Genomic DNA, 19,845 nt, shown 5'->3' on the forward strand with positions numbered 1-19,845 from the left:
ACTTAAACATTTAAATTTAATTTCAAAAGAATTGCAGGTTATACCTTTTAATGCGACACTCATATTGATCTAATAGCTACATGCTACATCATGGAACAAGGGGAATACCCGAATTGCAAACCCTCAGATTAATGACATCTGGATGGGAATAGTTAATATTAATTATACTAGTTATTAATGATAGAAATTTTTGGATGAAATACAAACAGCATTAGTTCAAAATCGCATTAAAAAAATCCGCATAAAAAGAGACCTTACTGTATACAACACATTATGTATAAAATCAAGGCTATGAAACGGTTTAAATCTCAGGTAAAAATTGATACGACACTGTAATCGTAATTTCAGACATAGTCAATTACATAATATTTTTAATTATTTACATTTTTTATACTTAAAACCGGTATCATGGAAGTATAATATTATGCCAAACCACAACACATATTTATAATGCAAAAAAGTTGTTTTTATTGTATAAGCAGCTCCAGTAACACTAGTTTTATTTTCAACCGCTGCTTAAAGGCTTAAAGGTCACCTTTTTAGTACTCCAAATCAAGATAAATATAAAACCAAATCTTCTTCTATCGTTATTGATCAAAATAAGTACCTTAGGACCTTAAGTATGACTACTAATGAGTTGTTGTTAACGGAACATTCTAAAGTGCGCCAACAATGGGGTAAATCTTCAAAGGATGTCCTCCAAGATATTCAGATATTAAGGGAGTGGTGTGAAACTCAAAAACATTTTCCTGAAATTCCAGGTAAGTTACTAAACTAACTCTTCTTCTTCTACTTCTTTTTCTGTAGATTTGATTCTGTCTGTTTTTTCAATGTACCTCAAATAAGTTTGTTGACGTTTCATCGTTTTCGTGGTCTTCCCACTGATCGTCTTCCTATTGGGGAACCGTCTCTCGCCGTCTTTACTACTCTAATTTAGTGTCATTAGGCTTATGAGGGTTTCGAAGCGTTTTATCTCTGATGTTTCTTGCATTCCTTTTGTCATCTCTTTATCAGGTCAGGTCGTGTTTCTGTCGCGTGTGTTATTATTGGTCTGATGACTTTTCTGTAAATTCTGCTTTTCATTTCTTTTCCCAATATGTTTATTTCTCTACGTCTATTATTTCTTTTGAGCAACCTGCGCCTGCGGCTCTGTTTTCCATATTCACATGGTTGTATTGGAATACACCGCATCTCAGTAAACATCTTATTAAGACAAATTCTTTAATAATTAAATGCCCGTGGTAAAAACAAATATGTTTGTTTTTAATAAATACGATTGACCTAAATTACCACATTAATGCATGCGGTTTTTGATACAAGGTCAAGTTGCAATAATAATTAATATATGTTATTTGTAATCTAGTCCAGTCAGCAGTTTTGATATCTCTCACTTTTGTCTCCATCAAAACAATAAACACGACAATCGACTTTTAATTATACTTTCACGGAGAAAAGATTATTCAATTGGTAGTTGAGATTCCAGCGGGTAACATCGCATTAATCAAATATTATACCACCAGCTACTTACCGTTAAATACTCCAACGTATAAATAAATGTATTAACTGTGAGAGTTATTTACTACATCAACCCTTATGGTAGGGGGTAACCAACCCTTAATTATCTAAGGTCGCTCAGAAGTTAGGAGCCACCATATGGCGATCCAGAACCAGGGAAGCGCACAGGACTGGTAAACGGGACGAGTATGGAGAAACACGTCAATGTTCTGGCACCTCGACCACCCTAGAACAGTGTGGTATATAGAAAAAGGATGGAGACGACAGGCCCGAGACGGAGATGATTATGGTATGGAGATGGAACATCGTGGGACAATGGACAATGCTATGGAACGTGCAGCGAGGACTTTTGGGTGATACGAATACAGACCGTGTAAAAGTGGTAAGTCCATATTAGCTATTCTTATGGTATTTCCACGATATTACTCCTGATTCGTATAACCATATAATAACGTAATATAATCGTAATTTAAGATACATAATCTAAGTTCTACCTATTTTTGGTATTATAAGGAATTTTTTTTTACAAATATTTTGGTTATTTATAGAACGTAATGATACATTTTTATTTGATATTGATTTTTATTGGATTTTTATATATTTACCAACATATATTTTTATCTTTACTGACTTTTTATCCATTTATTATTTTACCTACTCATTTTTATTACATTTTTATTGGTCTACTGATTTTTATGGTGATTTATATTAATTGATATAATGATTTTTTTTTTACAATTTACTATATTTTTACTATTTTTGACATAACATTTTATATACATATCGCCGCTTCGCAAGAACGTAGGAATAAGTCAAAAAAGACGATTTTAGAGGAGAGGCATTTTAAAATTGTATCGATATGTTTATGGGCATAACCCCGACAAAGTTGGTACTTTTAAGAAATTTCCTTTACAATTTTGTTAGAAATATATATAACTATAAACTGTGATAAGTAGAGAAATTTATGAATTGTAAAAGGGGTTAAAATTAGGTATGAGTCTTGCTTCCTGAGAAACATTTACTTAAATTTTGTTATTAGGTCTATATAGTTGGTATCAAAATTGTTAAGTAATTATTTTTTATATATTGTTTAACGGAATATTACCATAATTATTTTAAAAGTAAATCTTACCTATCGCTCCAATATGCAAAACAGGCTCGGTACTCTATAGAAGAGCTATTAAAAGTCAAAAAATAAAAGACCAATTAAATGAAACTATTTATTCTTTTATACTCTGTTTTTTAACAATACTAAAAAATTATAAGCTTTCGTAAAATGATTGATAGTGTCCAGGAATAACATTATTTTGAATGAAATGCAATAATCCACTTTTCTTTTTAGCAGTGATAGAAGGTTTTTTTGTATAAATATTTTTCAAGCTATAAGTTACGTTAAAAGCTTTTGATGTCTTCTTGCCAGTTGGCACTTTAACTATTTTGTATTCTTGCTGAGCAAATGAGGTCTTATAAAAAAATAACCATCTTGATCACTAGCTACTCGTATTACTTTTACATCATTTAATTTTATGGTTTCGTTCTCTGTAGATTTAGAAAAATGACTACCAATATCTGCGGCTAGAGATTTCAAGTAAAAAAATTGTAGAAGACATTTCAAAAACTTTGTATGAAGTACCCGACTTTGTTGCATTTCTGATAATTGAAATATACTGATAAATTGAAATTTTTAGATGGCTCAAAACTGTGATTTTATTAATAAAAAAATATATCTGCAAATTATGTAAAGAGTTGTTGGATTAAACTGGCGCAAAATGGGGATCTTATTTATTGCAACAGTTTATTTCTATTGCACAAAAGCCTATAAGATACACCGTTAATATCAAAAAGAGATTTTTGATAAACAGTCGATTTATTATCACGATATAAAAGTTTATTCTAACGCGCGAACTCTTGCTAGTGCATTAATTGCTGGATTAAATTCATAATATAAATACCGTTTAAAATACACAGTAAGATAATAAAAACAATTAGGTACCATCCACAACGGCCTCATCGTTTTGTCGGTCATTTCCTTTTTTAAAACGTAGATTTAATGTCACATTTTTATGATTCAAATCATTTTCCAAATTAGAAGCTTGATCAATTCCATCATCTGAAAATAAAGAATAAGAAAATAACCATTTAGGTATTTTACCAAATAAATAATAGATCAGAAATTAATATTAACAAATTATTTCATTTACAAAAATATTACCATGCATAAACTTGAGAAGGGCTAGCCATTATTAATGGCAATTCATCTTCTTGATTCACTGATTTTTGTTTTTTAATGTTTTCTCGTAGTTCTGCTAAGAACCCAACTCTTTTGGACATTCTGTAACAACAGAATCATTTAAGTAATAAAATATATTTATATAATCAATGTAACCATTATTTTCATATAACAAAGGAAATTAAACATCATCGTAATATACCATAAAAATAGTTCACATTTTATATGAACAATGGCCGATTGTGTTATTCTATCATTAATCCTTAATCGTTAACACTGACTTATCAGTGTTCTAACTTAACAATATACCATAATTTCTCGGATTGGGATTTCGGATATAGACCTAATTCAATTTTGTTTATAATATTACGTAGTATTTCTTATAAACATCGACGCAAAACATAAATATATCATAAAATTGTACTTACTTTCTCAAAAACACTGACCCAATTAGAAAAGGGTCCTTATTTTAGAAATAATTTTCACCAAAAATAAACGTAAATATAAAATAGGTCGTTCTTGATGAGAACTACACACACATTCTGCGGCGTAACTGACTTCGGGCTGTATTCATACGAAAATGATTAGTATTTAACTAGTTTCGCGCCAAATAAATAAAGACACTTGGTGCCATCTCTTAGCGAATATTATTATTAACGCAATAGTCTTTATTCACGCGAAAGATAGATTAATTTTTAGTAGATCTGCAGTATTAACTCCATTTCGTCAAATTTTGACTTGAGCCTACGTTCTTGAGAAGCGGCGATATATATTTACTATACCTCGTAAGACTGTCAAATTTATGCGTTCGTTACGGGTACAAGAATAAGAAAATTATGAATAAATGAGTAGCAACAAAGTTACTTGGGAAGACTTCGTCAAAATAGTTGAGGAGATTACGCAAGAAGTAATAAGAAAGTAGAAGGATCTTGAAGAAGAAAGTACCTAAATCTAAGGATATACAAGAAGAAGTAACGACAGAGCTAATTAAATTGTATAACAAATTCACACATTTAACGAAGAAAAATTGGGAAGCGCTATCGGACAAACAAAGAGAAGCGTGCAACAAATATTTCGGAAAAATAAGAGACAAGGTTATACGCTCATTTCAAGCTGTAAACTTAAGAACAGTAGTTCCAAGTTCAATACACCAACCAATCGACAAGGAAATAGAGGAAGAACAAAGCGACGAAGAAGTAGAAGAGGAAAAAAGTGACGAGGAGAGAGAGGAAAAAATTGACGAGGAAATAAAAGAGGGAAAAAGCGACATAAAACAAGATATAAAAATATTAAACATGGCTCTGACAATCAACGAATTTTTGAATATTGCAAGCAAGGTATTGGCCAACGAGTTTGATGGAAGCGCAGGGAAACTACAACCATTTTTGGACGCATTAGAGTTACTTGGAAAAATAGCAGAAGGACATGAAGAAACAGCGATAACATTAATAAAAACAAGATTGACTAATAAGGCTAGAAACCTGATAACCACAGAGGATACGATCCCACTTATAGCAGCGGCACTGAAGAAGGAATTAAGAGGCGGCAATCCGAAAACGATAATAGACAAGTTAGCAAAGAAAAGGCAAGGAAACAAAGATGCAGCAGTGTAAGCATCCGAAGTAGAGGAATTAGCGGAACAGTTGAAGGTAGCATACATAGCGGAAGGAAGGCCATTGGAGCTAGAGAAAAAATACACAACGGAAACAGTCGTAGCAACAATGAAACGAAACGTTAATACGGATAAAGCTAAGTTAATACTGGAGGCAGGTAATTTCACAACACCGCAGGAAGTAGTATCCAAATTTCTATCGATTGATACGACAGAGGAGAACACAGAGGGAAGAGTGTTCAATTATAGGACGAATTATGAAAACAGGAGAGGGCAGCAGCAATACCGAAGAGGATACCATAACAAATACGATAGAGGAAGAAGAAATAACTTCGGACAACGGAACAAAGGAGAAGCAACAGAAAACCAACGGAATTATTCTAACAGAGGATATAGACAATTTAACAACCAAACATACAGAGGGAACCAGAGAGGAGGACGTAACAGAAACGTAAGGCTACTTGAGTTAGAAGACAGCCAAGAGGAACCAGAAAACCAGCAGTTGGGGTTTTGAATGAACGAAACAAGGAAAGTACACAGTCAGAAGTGGAATATAATATTTACAACTTCGATTTAAACCTAACGAATTTTGTACGAATGAAAACAGGAATCCTAGAAAACACAAATACCTTTATCATAGACACAGGAAGACACAGGAGCTGATATTTCAATACTGAAATGTTCACAAGATTTTATGAAGGAACATGTGAAACCAAACACAAAAGCGAAAATAAAAGGAGTAAATAAAGGAGAATTACAAACAATGGGAGAAGTTGAAAAAACGCTAGAAGTAAAAGGATCTCGATTTGAGCATATCTTTCAGTTAGTGGAACCTAGCTTTCCTATTCCAACCGACGGAATCATTGGGAGAGACTTTATTTCAAACTTTTAATGCATACTAGACTACGCTAACCTTAAAATGCACATTAAAGAGGACAACGATTGTTACATCAGTACAAACATTTTGGATAATATAGATAATGACACGATAATAATACCGCCTAGATGTGAAATTTACAGAGTCGTAAACATTTTTCAAACGCTGAAGAACGACAGGATAGTGGAACAACAGGAAATACAACCAGGAATATTCATAGCGAGAGCAATTATTTCAAGTAATAATCCGTACATCAAAATTTTGAACACAACCTACGAAACAGTAAAAGTAGAGACAAATGCAATCAAAACATTAGACATTAAATTATTCGACATATATAGACTGATCAACGACAGCAAGGATAGGAAAAAGGAATTACGGGAATCATTGAAGTTAGACATTCCAGAACACATACGCGATAAGTTAGTATTTTTATGTGAAGATTATTCAGATATATTCGCCCTAAGGCATGACATGCTAACATGTAACAACTTCTACGAGCAGAAACTGAGAGTTAAAGACCAAACTCCGGTATACATTAAAAACTATAGGACACCTCATGCACAAACAGAGGAATTAAACCGACAAGTACAAAAACTGAGAGACCAAGGAATAATAGAACCGTCTACATCAGAATACAACAGCCCAGTAGTGCTGGTACCGAAAAAGGCGATAGATGTAAATAAAGCATGGAGATTATGCATAGATTTTAGACAACTGAATAAGAAAATAGTCACAGACAAATTTCCTTTACCAAGGATAGACTCGATACTAGATCAACTAGGAAGAGCAAAATGGTTTTCAGTTATAGACTTAATATCAGGTTTTCACCAGATACCATTAGAAAAATCATCGAGAAAATACACATCGTTTAGCACAGAAAATGGAGCATTTCAATTTACCAGATTACCTTTTGGATTAAATGTAAGCCCAAATAGCTTTTCAAGGATGATGTCAATAGCATTTTCGGGATTAACACCGGACAAAGCATTTCTTTACATGGACGATATAGTAGTAATAGGAATATCCGAAAAACATCACCTAGACAACCTGAAAAAGACATTCGAGACATGTCGAAAATTCAATTTGAAACTTAACCCAGGAAAATGTCAATTTTTTAGAAGAGAAGTAACATATTTAGGACATGATCTTTCTCAGGAAGGAGTATCACCAGACAAAGCGAAATATGCAACGATTGAAAATACCCGACACCTAAGACAGCGGAAGAAACAAAAAGATTCGTAGCATTTTGTAACTATTATAGACGTTTTATTCAAAATTTTGCTGAAATATGCAGACCACTCAACAGATTATCAAGAAAAGGAGTAGAATTTTTTTGGTCAGAAGAATATGAAAAAGCATTCAATAAGCTTAAATCATCTCTGATGAAGCCACCGATCTTAAAATATCCAGATTTCAATAAACAATTCATCCTAACAACAGACGCATTCAACGAGAGTTGTTCAGCAATTTTAAGTCAAGATTATAACGGAATATACCTACCAATAGCATACGCATCAAGAAGTTTCAATAAAGGAGAATGTAATAAACCTATAATCGTTAAGGAATTACTAGCGATTCATTGGGGAATTAATCATTTCAAATGTTATTTATATGGAGCACCAACATTTTTAGTAAAAACGGATCATAAACCACTAACACATTTATTCGCAATGAAAGAACCAACTTCGAAACTTACAAGAATCAGATTAGATTTAGAGGAATACGATTTCGAAATAGAGTATATAACAGGGAAAAATAACTACGCAGACAGCCTTTCAAGAATAACATTACATCAACTAAAGAACCTATACATAGACAATACCCTTATATTAGCTATAACACGAGCTCAAGCAAGAGAAAAGAAGAAGGAAGCAAGGCAAACGAAGGCAGAAAGTGAACTCGCACTACAGCCAGAAGCCCCCAAACAAACAGTAAGAAAGGTACTAAATAATTTAGAGGCGCATAGACTACCAATTTTGTCTTTTGGAGCAGAACTAATCTCACTAAGACTGAGCATTAGGGTCAAAAACAAAATAAAGTGCAGCAAGAGCATAGCCACAGGATTCAATCATTTTGATTTAAACCAAATGTTGGCACAGCTTGATAAGCTGGCGGTAGAGAATGCAGTACGTAAAGTAGAAACATACGTAAACGATATTATTTTTAAAGTGTGCAAAATTGAGGAATTTATTAAACAAGGAAAAGAAATATTGAAGAATGTAGAAATATACATATGTGAAGTACCAGAAACAATAGAAGATGACAAAGAAAAACACAGGTTAATAGAAGAATATCATAATCATCCGATGTTTGGAGGACACGTAGGAAATAACAGACTCATAAAGAAGCTAAAAGCAAGATTTAGATGGAAAAATTTGGAAAAAGACGTAAGAAAATACGTTAAACAATGTCATAAATGTCAAATTAACAAACCAAAAAAACACATGTCGAGGAATTCGTGATATCGGACACTTCTTCCAAACCATGGGACATAGTATACATAGATACGATAGGTCCATTCACTAAAAGTAACGAAGGTAATAGATAATGTATAACAATGATATGTGAGCTTACGAAATACGCGGTCAGTATACCCGTGTACAATAAAGAAGCAGAGACAATAGCCCGAGGAATTTTTGATAATTTCATACCGACATACGGACTCATGAAGCAAATAAGAACAGACCAAGGCACAGAATATAAAAATGAAGTAATGCAGGAACTAACAAAGCTACTAAAAATAGAGCACAACTTCTCAACGGCATACCATCCACAGTCCATTGGAAGTTGCGAAAAACTACACAGAATATTAAACGAGTACGTAAGAGCATTCATAGACGAAGACAGAGAAAATTGGGATGTGTGTTGCAGGATGTTCACATACTGCTACAATACAACGCCTAACGCGTATCATGGTTACACACCGTTTGAACTGTTATATGGCAGGAAGGTTAACCTACCAGAAGACCTTACACAGGAGATTCCACCATGTTACAATATAGATGCTTACTACAATGAGTTACGCTACAAACTACAAAGCGCACACGAGAGAGCTAGAACCTTCTTACTAAAACACAAAAAAGAGCGACAAGAAAATAACAAGCGCAAAGCAACACCACAACACTTTAAAATAGGAGACCTAGTCCTGGTAAAAAGGGAAGAGAATGGTAAGTTTGATAGTCTTTATGTAGGCCCCTTCACAATAACAGAGGTAAATAATGTTAATTGTAAGATCAGATTGGAAAACAATAAAATCAGGGAAATACATAAGAATAGATTATATGCTTACAATCTTGAACACCTTGAGTGACAAGTGGAACGGGAACAATGTTGATAACGAACATTTTCACTTTTATTTTTTGTATTTAATTATTATTTATAGGAAAAATGTATATATTGTACTTAGTAAAACGCAGTAAGCAATTGGTTGTACTATTAGAAAAATTTTCTTCCTTTTCCGTAGTCAGAAAATTTTCCGAAGGAAAGGAAGATGTATTGGAATACACCGCATCTCAGTAAACATCTTATTAAGACAAATTCTTTAATAATTAAATGCCCGTGGTAAAAACAAATATGTTTGTTTTTAATAAATACGATTGACCTAAATTACCACATCAATGCATGCGGTTTTTGATACAAGGTCAAGTTGCAATAATAATTAATATATGTTATTTGTAATCTAGTCCAGTCAGCAGTTTTGATATCACTCTCACTTTTGTCTCTATCAAAACAATAAACACGACAATCGACTTTTAATTATACTTTCACGGAGAAAGATTATTCAATTGGTAGTTGAGATTCCAGCGGGTAACATCGCATTAATCAAATATTATACCACCAGCTACTTACCGTTAAATACTCCAACGTATAAATAAATGTATTAACTGTGAGAGTTATTTACTACATCAACCCTTATGGTAGGGGGTAACCAACCCTTAATTATCTAAGGTGGCTCAGAAGTTAGGAGCCACCATATGGTCTTCCACATCTGCTTCAAGCTTTCCGTAGCTAGATAGTGTGACGCCTAGATATTTAAGCCCCACCATTCGTTCTGTTATCTCACCCTCCAGCTTTAATTTACATCTTATCAGATTTGCTTTTATAAACATGCATTTTGTCTTTTTTCGAAAAATTAATATGTAGGTAAATATTCTGGCGGTTATATTAAATTGGTGCACTGTACGTTGTAAATCATCTTCATTTTGGGAGATTATTATTGTATCGTCTGCATAGGAGAATATGTTAAGTTGTTTTTCTGTTCACATTTTGTATCCTCTTTTATTTTTTTGCTGTTTTTATTATTTTAACCATAATTAGGTTGATCAGTAGATGACCCAGGAAATCCTGTCTTATCACATATTGCCAGCTTCACTTGCTTAAATTAGTTCTTCTTTTACTTTTAGTTTTATTGTGTTGTGCTGGTAGATATTTTCGACCGTTTCAATTATTCTTATTATCTCTATTGCGTACACTAAACGGATTCTTCTTCTTCCAGCAACCCCAGCAAACAGACTTGAGCCCAGTTATGTAATGATTACGTTAAATTTACGACAAATTTCAACGAATACGTAACTCGGTGATTTATGACGGGGAAAAAACGTATTTCAGTGCCATTTCATGCACCTATATATTAGTGATTCAGTTATACATGTTTGACATTAGAATAATATAAAATCATAATGACGAATATAGTACATGTTTTTTATAATAGGTGTGAATGTCGGTTACATCGAAAAGGTACGTTTATTTCACGTAATAATCACGAAACAGAAATAACTTCCTTTGGTTAAATTTTGAGAAATATTTTGGAAAACAAAAATTTTACCACGGTGTTGGTTAAATACCTATCGCTTGAGTTTTAGTCACTGTATTTTATGGACGTCGAAAAATTAGATGTATTTCACGTAAAAGTAATGTAAATAATACCAATATTTAAACAAAAAGTTTATAATTTCGCTTTTAAAATCATTTAGCATAACTATTTCAATCCAACCTTGATTTGAAGCTATTTTTGCTATTTTTTTTTTAAATATCGCAGGAACTAAAATTGAGTCTAATTTTGTCTGTTGAGTCTAATTTTCAAATCGCGCGCGGTGATGACGTACTGCCAAGCCTTTCTCCTCCTTTAAATACCATCACGTGACCATAGTACCACTAACATACATGATACAATAACACAAGATACGATACGGAGCGTTCCTAATTTCGTTAAAGTTGCGCATGACGTCACGTTGTGAGTAGATCCTTTAAATTTCGAATGCATTGCCATTATGATTTGGATATTTTAGCTTTTAATATCAGTTGTGAAACTTTCTAGAAGTGCTGTTTTCTTTAGTATGATTAAATATAATTATTGAAAACATATATTTTAATAATAAAAATCAATTAGAAACATGATTTTTTTATTTTTAGGCAAGATAGGTCTAATTATACAATGTGGAGGCACTTATGGAATAAAATTATTTCTATTCGTGTTTCGAAAAATTATAAAAAATGCTGATACCCGTCGATTTTAAAATAAAAATCTGCACGTTTTAAACATAATTTAAATGTACAGGGTGATTCATGCAAGTCAAAGAGAGTCTATAACCTTTATTAGAGCACCCTGTATATTTTTATATTTTAAAAGCTGCAACTAACTTTCAACTAACCTGATATCATGTAGGGTGAATTATGAATCATACAGGGTGAAATTTTGAATTTATTAAGGATGGAATCCACTCATGGAATAAAATTATTTGTGTCCTTATTTTAAAAAATTATAAAAAGTGCTAGAACAGGTCAACTTTTAAATTCAAATGAGCGCTTTACAAACATAGATTTAAATTTACAGGGTGATTCACGCAAGTACTGCATATTCCATGATCTCTCGTTTTAATGAATCGCCTTGTATATTTTTATGTGCTTAGAAGCTACTATACAACTTTATTTCAAAGAAATGTATTGTGTAGGGTCCATTATGAATAATACAGGGTGAAATTTTGAAAAGGTGAAATTTTGAAATTATTCATAAATTTCGTCAAGACATTAAATACAAACCAAAAATAAATATCCTTTATACTTAGTTTAGAAAATGTATTTCTACTTTATACATTAATTAGTTTAAAAATAGTACTATTATTTAAAGTATGATAAATTATTAGATAATTTGAAAATTTTATGTAGGTATTTAATATCTTGACGAAAATTATACCTATATAATTTTAAAATTTCATCTTGTATTATTCATAATTATTGGTCCTATATAATACATTTTTTTGTGATGAGGTTATTTAGCAAATTCCAAAAACATAAAAATATATGTACAAGGTGTCTCATTACAATTAAAGATTATGGACTATGGTAGACTTGTGTGAATCAGCCCGTATATTTAAATTTATATTTAAACAGAGCAAATTTGAATTTAAAAGTTGACATATCCTAGCGTTTTTTATTATTTTCTAAAATAAGGACACAATCCATACACTATTATTTTTAATACACCATACATGATATGGGTCGTTGAAATCAGGTTGTTAAGTAGCTTTTAATAATATAAAAATATATAGGGTATTCCATTAAAATTAAAGCTTATAAACTATATTAGGCTTGCGTGAATCACCCTGTACATTCAAATTTAGGTTTAAAAAGCTTACATTTATATAAAAAATGAACTGGTTTTTTTAAATTTAAAAAAAAAGGACAGAAATAATTTTATTCCATAAGTGCCTTATGTTTTATCACTTACGTTCTTTTATCTTATTCATTAAATTTAATTATCACACGACTATTCAAATATAACTATGAATATAATATTTTTAATAAAAGTATAACAACTTATAAGTAAAATTCACCTTAAACACAAAAATAAACACTATTTACTATACGGCAACACTGAATATAATGCTGTTCTACTCACAGAGTGACTTAGCTACGTAGGCCCCTCCCACCTGCTCCATATCATATCTTCAGAGTTATTGTATCATGACTAACATAGTCGATTCTAAAACTAAATTAATCGATTTATCGAATAATAAATACGATTCGATAGGATTATTTATTCTTTATATTATTCTGGTATTGAAATAGATTTTTAGTAAGACCAATTAGTTAATAGTAGAAGAAATTTAAAAACAAAAAGAAAATATGTAATACTAATTTAAAGTAAGTAGAATAGTTTAACTGTAATTCAAAAATAATCGATTTTTGTAATCGATGATCATAACCTCTAATATCAGCTTCTTACATTTCTCACAACAAAAAGTGAAACGTGAAGAGCTTTCTTTCCCTCGTTTTATTTTAGGCGGGTTTATTTATAATATAATAATGTCTCTCGTATTAACGTTTACCTCACTGCTCGAGGGTTGAAGTACCGAAGGTGCAATTGGAAAAAAACAAGAAAGTGTCCTCCTCGAAATAAAAAGTGACCTGTGTTGTGTTGGCATAATTTTTAATGTGTCTTTAGGTCGGTACCATTTTTGATGTATTATCTTCTATAATAATTATACAAGACAAATGTTTTAAAGTCTCTAAATTCTACTAAATAAATACGTTGTTAATACTTTATATGCTTGTTAATGATAATGATAATAATTATGATATGATAATAATTACGTGATTAAGTTAATTAAGGTCGAATTATTTACGTGAACTGAGGACGTATCTTTCACGTGAAAACCAATATATACGTTCCCTAAAAGATAAGTTAATCAACACGTATTTGCAACGTGAATTTCACGAAACATTTTATTGCTATTTAAGGTAAATAACACGTCTATTGAAGACGAGTTATTCACGTAATTTAAAGACGTATTTTCAGTGTGACATTCCAACCAAATTTTCACGTGAAATTCACGTAAGCAATTTACGTATATTGGTGACAAATGTACTGTACCCAAAATTCACGTCATTAACACGTCGGTCTGTTTGATGGACCGTCTCCTATCGGAGGTTGGCTACCATCACAGCAATTTTAACTTTGTTAGCTGCAGCTCTGAACAATTGTATAGATATGGAAATATGGAAATAAATGGATAAAGTTCTTTAATTTGATTCTGTTATATGACTCCTTAAGGTCTACGAAACATAAATATGCCGGTTTGTTGTATTTTAACGATTTCTCTTAAAGTTGACCCGTTATAATGTAATATGTATAGCGCCAGTGCATGATCCTCCCGATCTAAAACTTTGGTATTTTTCTGCTAATGATATAATTTCATTCGGTTTGTTGGTGATCACTTTGGTTATTAATTTTAATGTTGTGTTTAATAAATTAATTCCTCTGTAATTTTCCGGGTCCGATTTGTCTCCCTTTTTGAATAGAGGTATTAGGACGCTTGATCTCCATTCTTAGGTATTCTGTTTTGTTCTATTATTTTTTGCATTAGTTTTAATAGCTGTGTTGTTAGATCTTGTCATCCGAACTTTAGGAGTTCATTCAAATATTCCGTCTTCTCCTAGTGATTTTCTATTTTTTAATTTCCTTAATGTCTTCTTCTTCTTCATCTTCTTCTTTTTATATAGACATTACTCTGTCTGTTTTTCAATGTGCTTCCAGTAAGTTGTCATTCCATCTTTTTCGTGGTATTCCCACTGATCATCTTCCTATTGGGGAACCGCCTCTCGCCGTCCTTACTACTCTATTTGTTGTCATTCGGCTTATGTGGTCGTTCCATTCTACTCTTCTGCTTTTCACCCAGTTATTAATGTTGTCCACCTTGCATCTCCTTCGTATATCTGCAATTCTAGCTCTATCCCACATCGTCTTACCATCGATTTTTCGCAATGTTTTCATATCTGCTGTTTCTAGCATTCTTTTTGTCCTTTCTGTATCAGGTCGTGTTTCTGCCGCGTGTGTCATTATTGGTCTGATGACTGTTTTATAAATTCTGGCTTTCACTTCTTTTCCGATGTTTTTATTTCTCCATATTGTTTCATTCAGGCAACCTGAGGCTCTGTTTGCTTTATTCACCTGATCTTCCACTTCTGTTTCGAGCTTTCCGTAGCTGCATAGTGTGATGCCTAGATATTTAAACTCCATGACTTGTTCTATTATTTGACCCTCCAGCTCTAATTTACACCTTATTAGATCTGCTGTTATAACCATGCACTTAGTCTTTTTTGGGGAAATTAACATGTTAAATTTTCTAGCGGTTATATTAAATTCGTGAAGCATACGTTGTAAATCATCTTCACTTTGAGAGATTAGTATTGCGTCGTCTGCATAGCAGATTATTTTAAGTTGTTTTTCTCCCATTTGGTATCCTTTTTTGTTCTTACTTTTTTTATTATTTCGTCCATGATCAGGTTGAACAACAGAGGACTCAGGGAATCTCCCTGTCTTATCCCATTACCAGCTTCAATTGGGTCAGTTAGTTCATCATCTACTTTTACTTTTATTGTGTTGTTCTGGTAGATATTTTCGATCGTTTTAATTATTCCTAGAGGTACCTATCTTGCGTACAATAAATGGATAACGTCCTTTAATTTGACCCTGTCGAATGCCTTCTTAATGTCATAATTTTATTCAGTTTGTTTGTTATCACTTTGGTCGTTAATTTTAGTGTTGTGTTTAATAAATTAATTCCTCTGTAATTCTCCGGGTCCGATTTTTCTCCCTTTTTGAGGAGAGGAATTAGGATGCTTGATCTCCATTCTTGTCTTGTCTTGTCCTTAATGTCCGACTGGTATATTATTTGACACATAATGAAATGATTTCGAAGTCAGTTAAGTATGATATATTTAACGCCCTAGGGCGTTATTTTGGAAAATAATGCCCAAGGGCATTAAATTTAAATAACTAGTTAAATACTGTTAAGTTGACAAATAATAACCTAAGTAAAACTATGGTTACCACAGTTACGTTACGACAATTGTTAGTAAATTAGTCCATGTGATGAGACCGCTCCCGTCTGAAAAACATTTCTAATTCGGTTTCTCTGCGGATTCATATTCAAAAAGGTCCCCTTTAAACAAATCTGAAGGGTGCCGGACGGAATTTTTGGGCAGAAATTGTTTAAACAATTTTTCTAAACAAATACATAAGATCACCTTTTATTGTTCCAAAAAATATATTTTTAGGTTATTTGGGTCATTCTAAACAAGAAAGGTAGCTTGTAATTTTTTTCAAAAATTGACAGTTTTCAAGTTATAGGCGATTTAAAATCTAAAAAATGCCAAATACGCATTTTTGAGGCTTAAAAACTCATATTTAAATTAGCATTTTAATTTTTAAGGGCGCCAATAACTTGGGTTAAAGTTTAAACATTCCTTTTCAAGACTCCGAAGAGTGATCGGGTCTAACTTCAATTTAGACCGTAGTTTTTTATTTGTTAATTATACGTGTCCATCCGGTTTTTTGCCGGTGCGGCGCGCACTATTTTAAAAATTCTCCTGTTTTCCTCCGAAAAATATTTTTTCTAGATTCTTTGGGACATTATAAATAAAATAAGTTTCTTGACATTTTTCTCAAAAGTTAATAGTTTTAAAGTTATAAGCGATTTAAAATCGGAAAAATGACAGAAAAACTCATTTTCGTATTTTAAATTGTTTATAACCTTAAAACTAGTAACTTTTGAGAAAGTGTCAAGAAACTATTTTATTTAGAATATCCCAAAGAATCTACAAAAAAATATTTTTCGGAGGAGAATAGGAGATTTTTGAAAATAGTGTGCGCCGCACCGGCAAAAACCCGGAAGGACACGCATAAATAACAATTAAAAAAATTCAATATAAATTGAAGTTAGACCCGGTCACTCTTCGGAATCTTGAAAAGGAATGTTTAAACTTTAATCCAAGTTATTGGCACCCTTAAAAATACTAATTTAAATGAGTTTTTACGCCTCGGAAATGCGTTTTTTCGAATTTTTTAGATTTTAAATCGCCTATAACTCGAAAACTGTCAATTTTTGAGAAAAATCACAAGATACCTTTCTTGTTTAGAATGGCCCAAAAAACGTAAAAATATATTTTTTGGAGCAATAAAAGGTGATATTATGTATTTGTTTAAAAAAATTGTTTAAACAATTTCTGTCCAAAAATTTCCTCCGGCACCCTTCACATTTGTTTAAAGGGGACATTTTTGAATATGACTCCGCAGAGAAACCGAATTAGAAATATTTTTCAGACGGGAGCGGTCTCACCACATGGACTAAAAATGTCCTTATTTGAAAGCTAATTAATTCAAAATTTATTCAAAGGTTTTGCATATAAAGAATAATTTAGTCGGACATTAAACGTTGAAGGCACCACGGGTATTATAGATAATAACGCTTTCGGTCAACGTATATACATCGGGCCATAGGCCCGAATAAAATTGTTTTATTAATCACCCCTGTGAGAAGTCTTTAAATATTTTTGTTTTTTGTAGATCCTCCGCATTTGATTAAACTTGCCCAAAATCATGTAATTGATTATGGTTTTGATATTGACAATAAAATATTCAACAATGATTATTTTGAAGCCCTACTAAATATATCAATTCAGAATTGACAATTGCACATAAATTGACACTACATCATCTCCGTTTAAAAACCTCTATAAGGCAGAGTGAGGCCTTCAGTTCAATTATTGTCGAATTCTGTAGCAAAAGTTATTAGTTATGCTGAAGAAAATGGACTTATGCCAAATGATAGTTAGTGGAAAGAAGCTGCGGTAGTTGTTCAGCTATTTAATGATTGCTTTATGGAATGTCGCAATACTATTGAATCTAGTGAATCTTGCGTAAGCTCAATAGAAATTCCTTAATTGCCACGCGATACTTCGTCGTCAGAAGATATTTGCTTGACTTGCTTGACACAAAAAAAGCTGTATAATTTGATAGAAAAAACTGAATATATGAAAAAATTTCGGTCTGAAGAGGACAAAATACTTCAAAACAAATTTATAAAATCTCACTACTTGGAGGAGGATCATATAACTAACGATGACATTTTGAAAGTCGCATACAATTATTATAAGGTGAAGGAACAAATTCATCGGGACTCTTTGAAGTATGCTGCTGGTTTTGTTGCATACAAAATCAAGCATAAATATAGTTTAGAAAACCCTACAAAAACCTATGAGATACATATGGAACCAGATTGGCTAGATACAGTCTCAAGAGGTTCCCTTTTGTACCCAAACGAAGAATTATGGGAAGCTGCAAAAATTGAATCATTGTTTTATACAATTTATGGAAGCTCTATATAAAAAAAATATAAAATTCTTCAACAGCTGGCACAGAACGCTTTATCTCAACTTGAGAACACCACGATACCATTTGAGGTATTTCTATGTCTCAGTAGGACACGTACAAATAAGATTAAGGGAAGCGAAGAGAAAGATTAGTTTGAGTAACTATCAAAGAAAACTCGACAAAAAAATGCCAAAGTTTGTTAACTTTAAGAATAGTTATTTTCCTAACAAGTGCAGAAAGTCATACTTTTCCGCACGCGACTGCAGTTTGCCGAACGACGCGAAGCGGGAGTTCAGCAAGCAGTCGAGTGAGGAAAAGAGACTTTCTGCAAGCGTTAGGAACAATATTTTTTTTCGAGTTTTTAAAAAATGACCAAATCTTAATCAATTAATTTAATGAAAATACATACACAAATTAATTCTTTGAGAAGGTTCTCAAAACCAAAGTTTCAGCATAATTGGTTAGCATGACGACGATCTTAGTTTCCGTGACGACGATTCAAAGCAACTGTTATTGTCTACTGATTTGACTTTCGAATATTATGTCAAAATTATTTTATTTCATCGAAATCTCGCGTTAATTTCATTAAAACATAAACACAATAAGATATATTTGAAATAAATTAGTAAATAATATCTAAATATAAGTTTATTGCATGTATTATAATTACTTTAAGGTCATATTAACATATCTAAATTAACACGCGTGCGGAAAAGTAAAACGCGCGCGGAAAAGTAAAACGCGTGCGGAAAAGTAACACGCGTGCGGAAAAGTAAAATTTTCTAAACTAAAATGCGTGCGCGAAAGTTGACATTTTTCCACGCTCGTAGAAAAATAAATTTAAATAATGTATAAAATATTCAATAAATAAAAAAAATGTATAAACATTTTCAATTTCTTTGCAACACGAAAATGCAGCAGCTGCATAATACTCTGGTTAAATATAAGAGTGCAGGAAGAGTCTATACCGGTTTCGGAGGTCTTTTCCCCCTCATCAGTAGTCTCATATCCTCTTCTCTCCGACTTGTCCAGGCATTATACTTTGGGCCTTTCCGAGTTGCAAAGAAAGAAATGTCACTAACGCACTAGAGCCATCTACCGAAAGACAAAATAAGTTGTCAATCGAAGTAGCCCAGAAAACGACAATAAATATCGTTCCCATACCACCAGATTGACAACAGGTGGAATACTTTCTTTGGTTACAACCTCCTGAGATTTTCAAAATTATAAATCATACAGGATGCCGAGGAAATTAGGATGAGAGAATTTTAAATAATTCACAAATCATCTGCTCAGCGTGGTAAAAGTTCCAACAAGAAAGATTCCTTAGTACTCAACAAAAGAGTAAATGAATTAAAAATGTATAAACATTTTCAATTTCTTTGCAACACGAAAATGCAGCAGCTGCATAATACTCTGGTTAAATCGGAGAGTACCGGTTTCGGAGGTCTTTT

General features: G+C 32.3%; 1 protein-coding gene across 1 annotated transcript in view; it reads left to right on the forward strand.

Annotated features, from left to right (window-relative positions):
• Positions 1-459: 459 nt before the first annotated feature.
• The window catches only part of LOC114329515 (alpha-tocopherol transfer protein-like), an 84,766-nt gene continuing 65,380 nt past the window's right edge, over positions 460-19,845 (forward strand). Inside the window, exon 1 of the mRNA XM_050657177.1 lies at positions 460-761. Coding sequence (XP_050513134.1) covers positions 623-761 — 139 coding nt within the window. The 5' untranslated portion in view covers positions 460-622. The remainder of the gene's footprint in view (positions 762-19,845) is intronic.

The sequence above is a fragment of the Diabrotica virgifera genome, chromosome 7, assembly GCF_917563875.1.
Source record: "Diabrotica virgifera virgifera chromosome 7, PGI_DIABVI_V3a".
Classification (NCBI taxonomy): Eukaryota; Metazoa; Arthropoda; class Insecta; order Coleoptera; family Chrysomelidae; genus Diabrotica; species Diabrotica virgifera.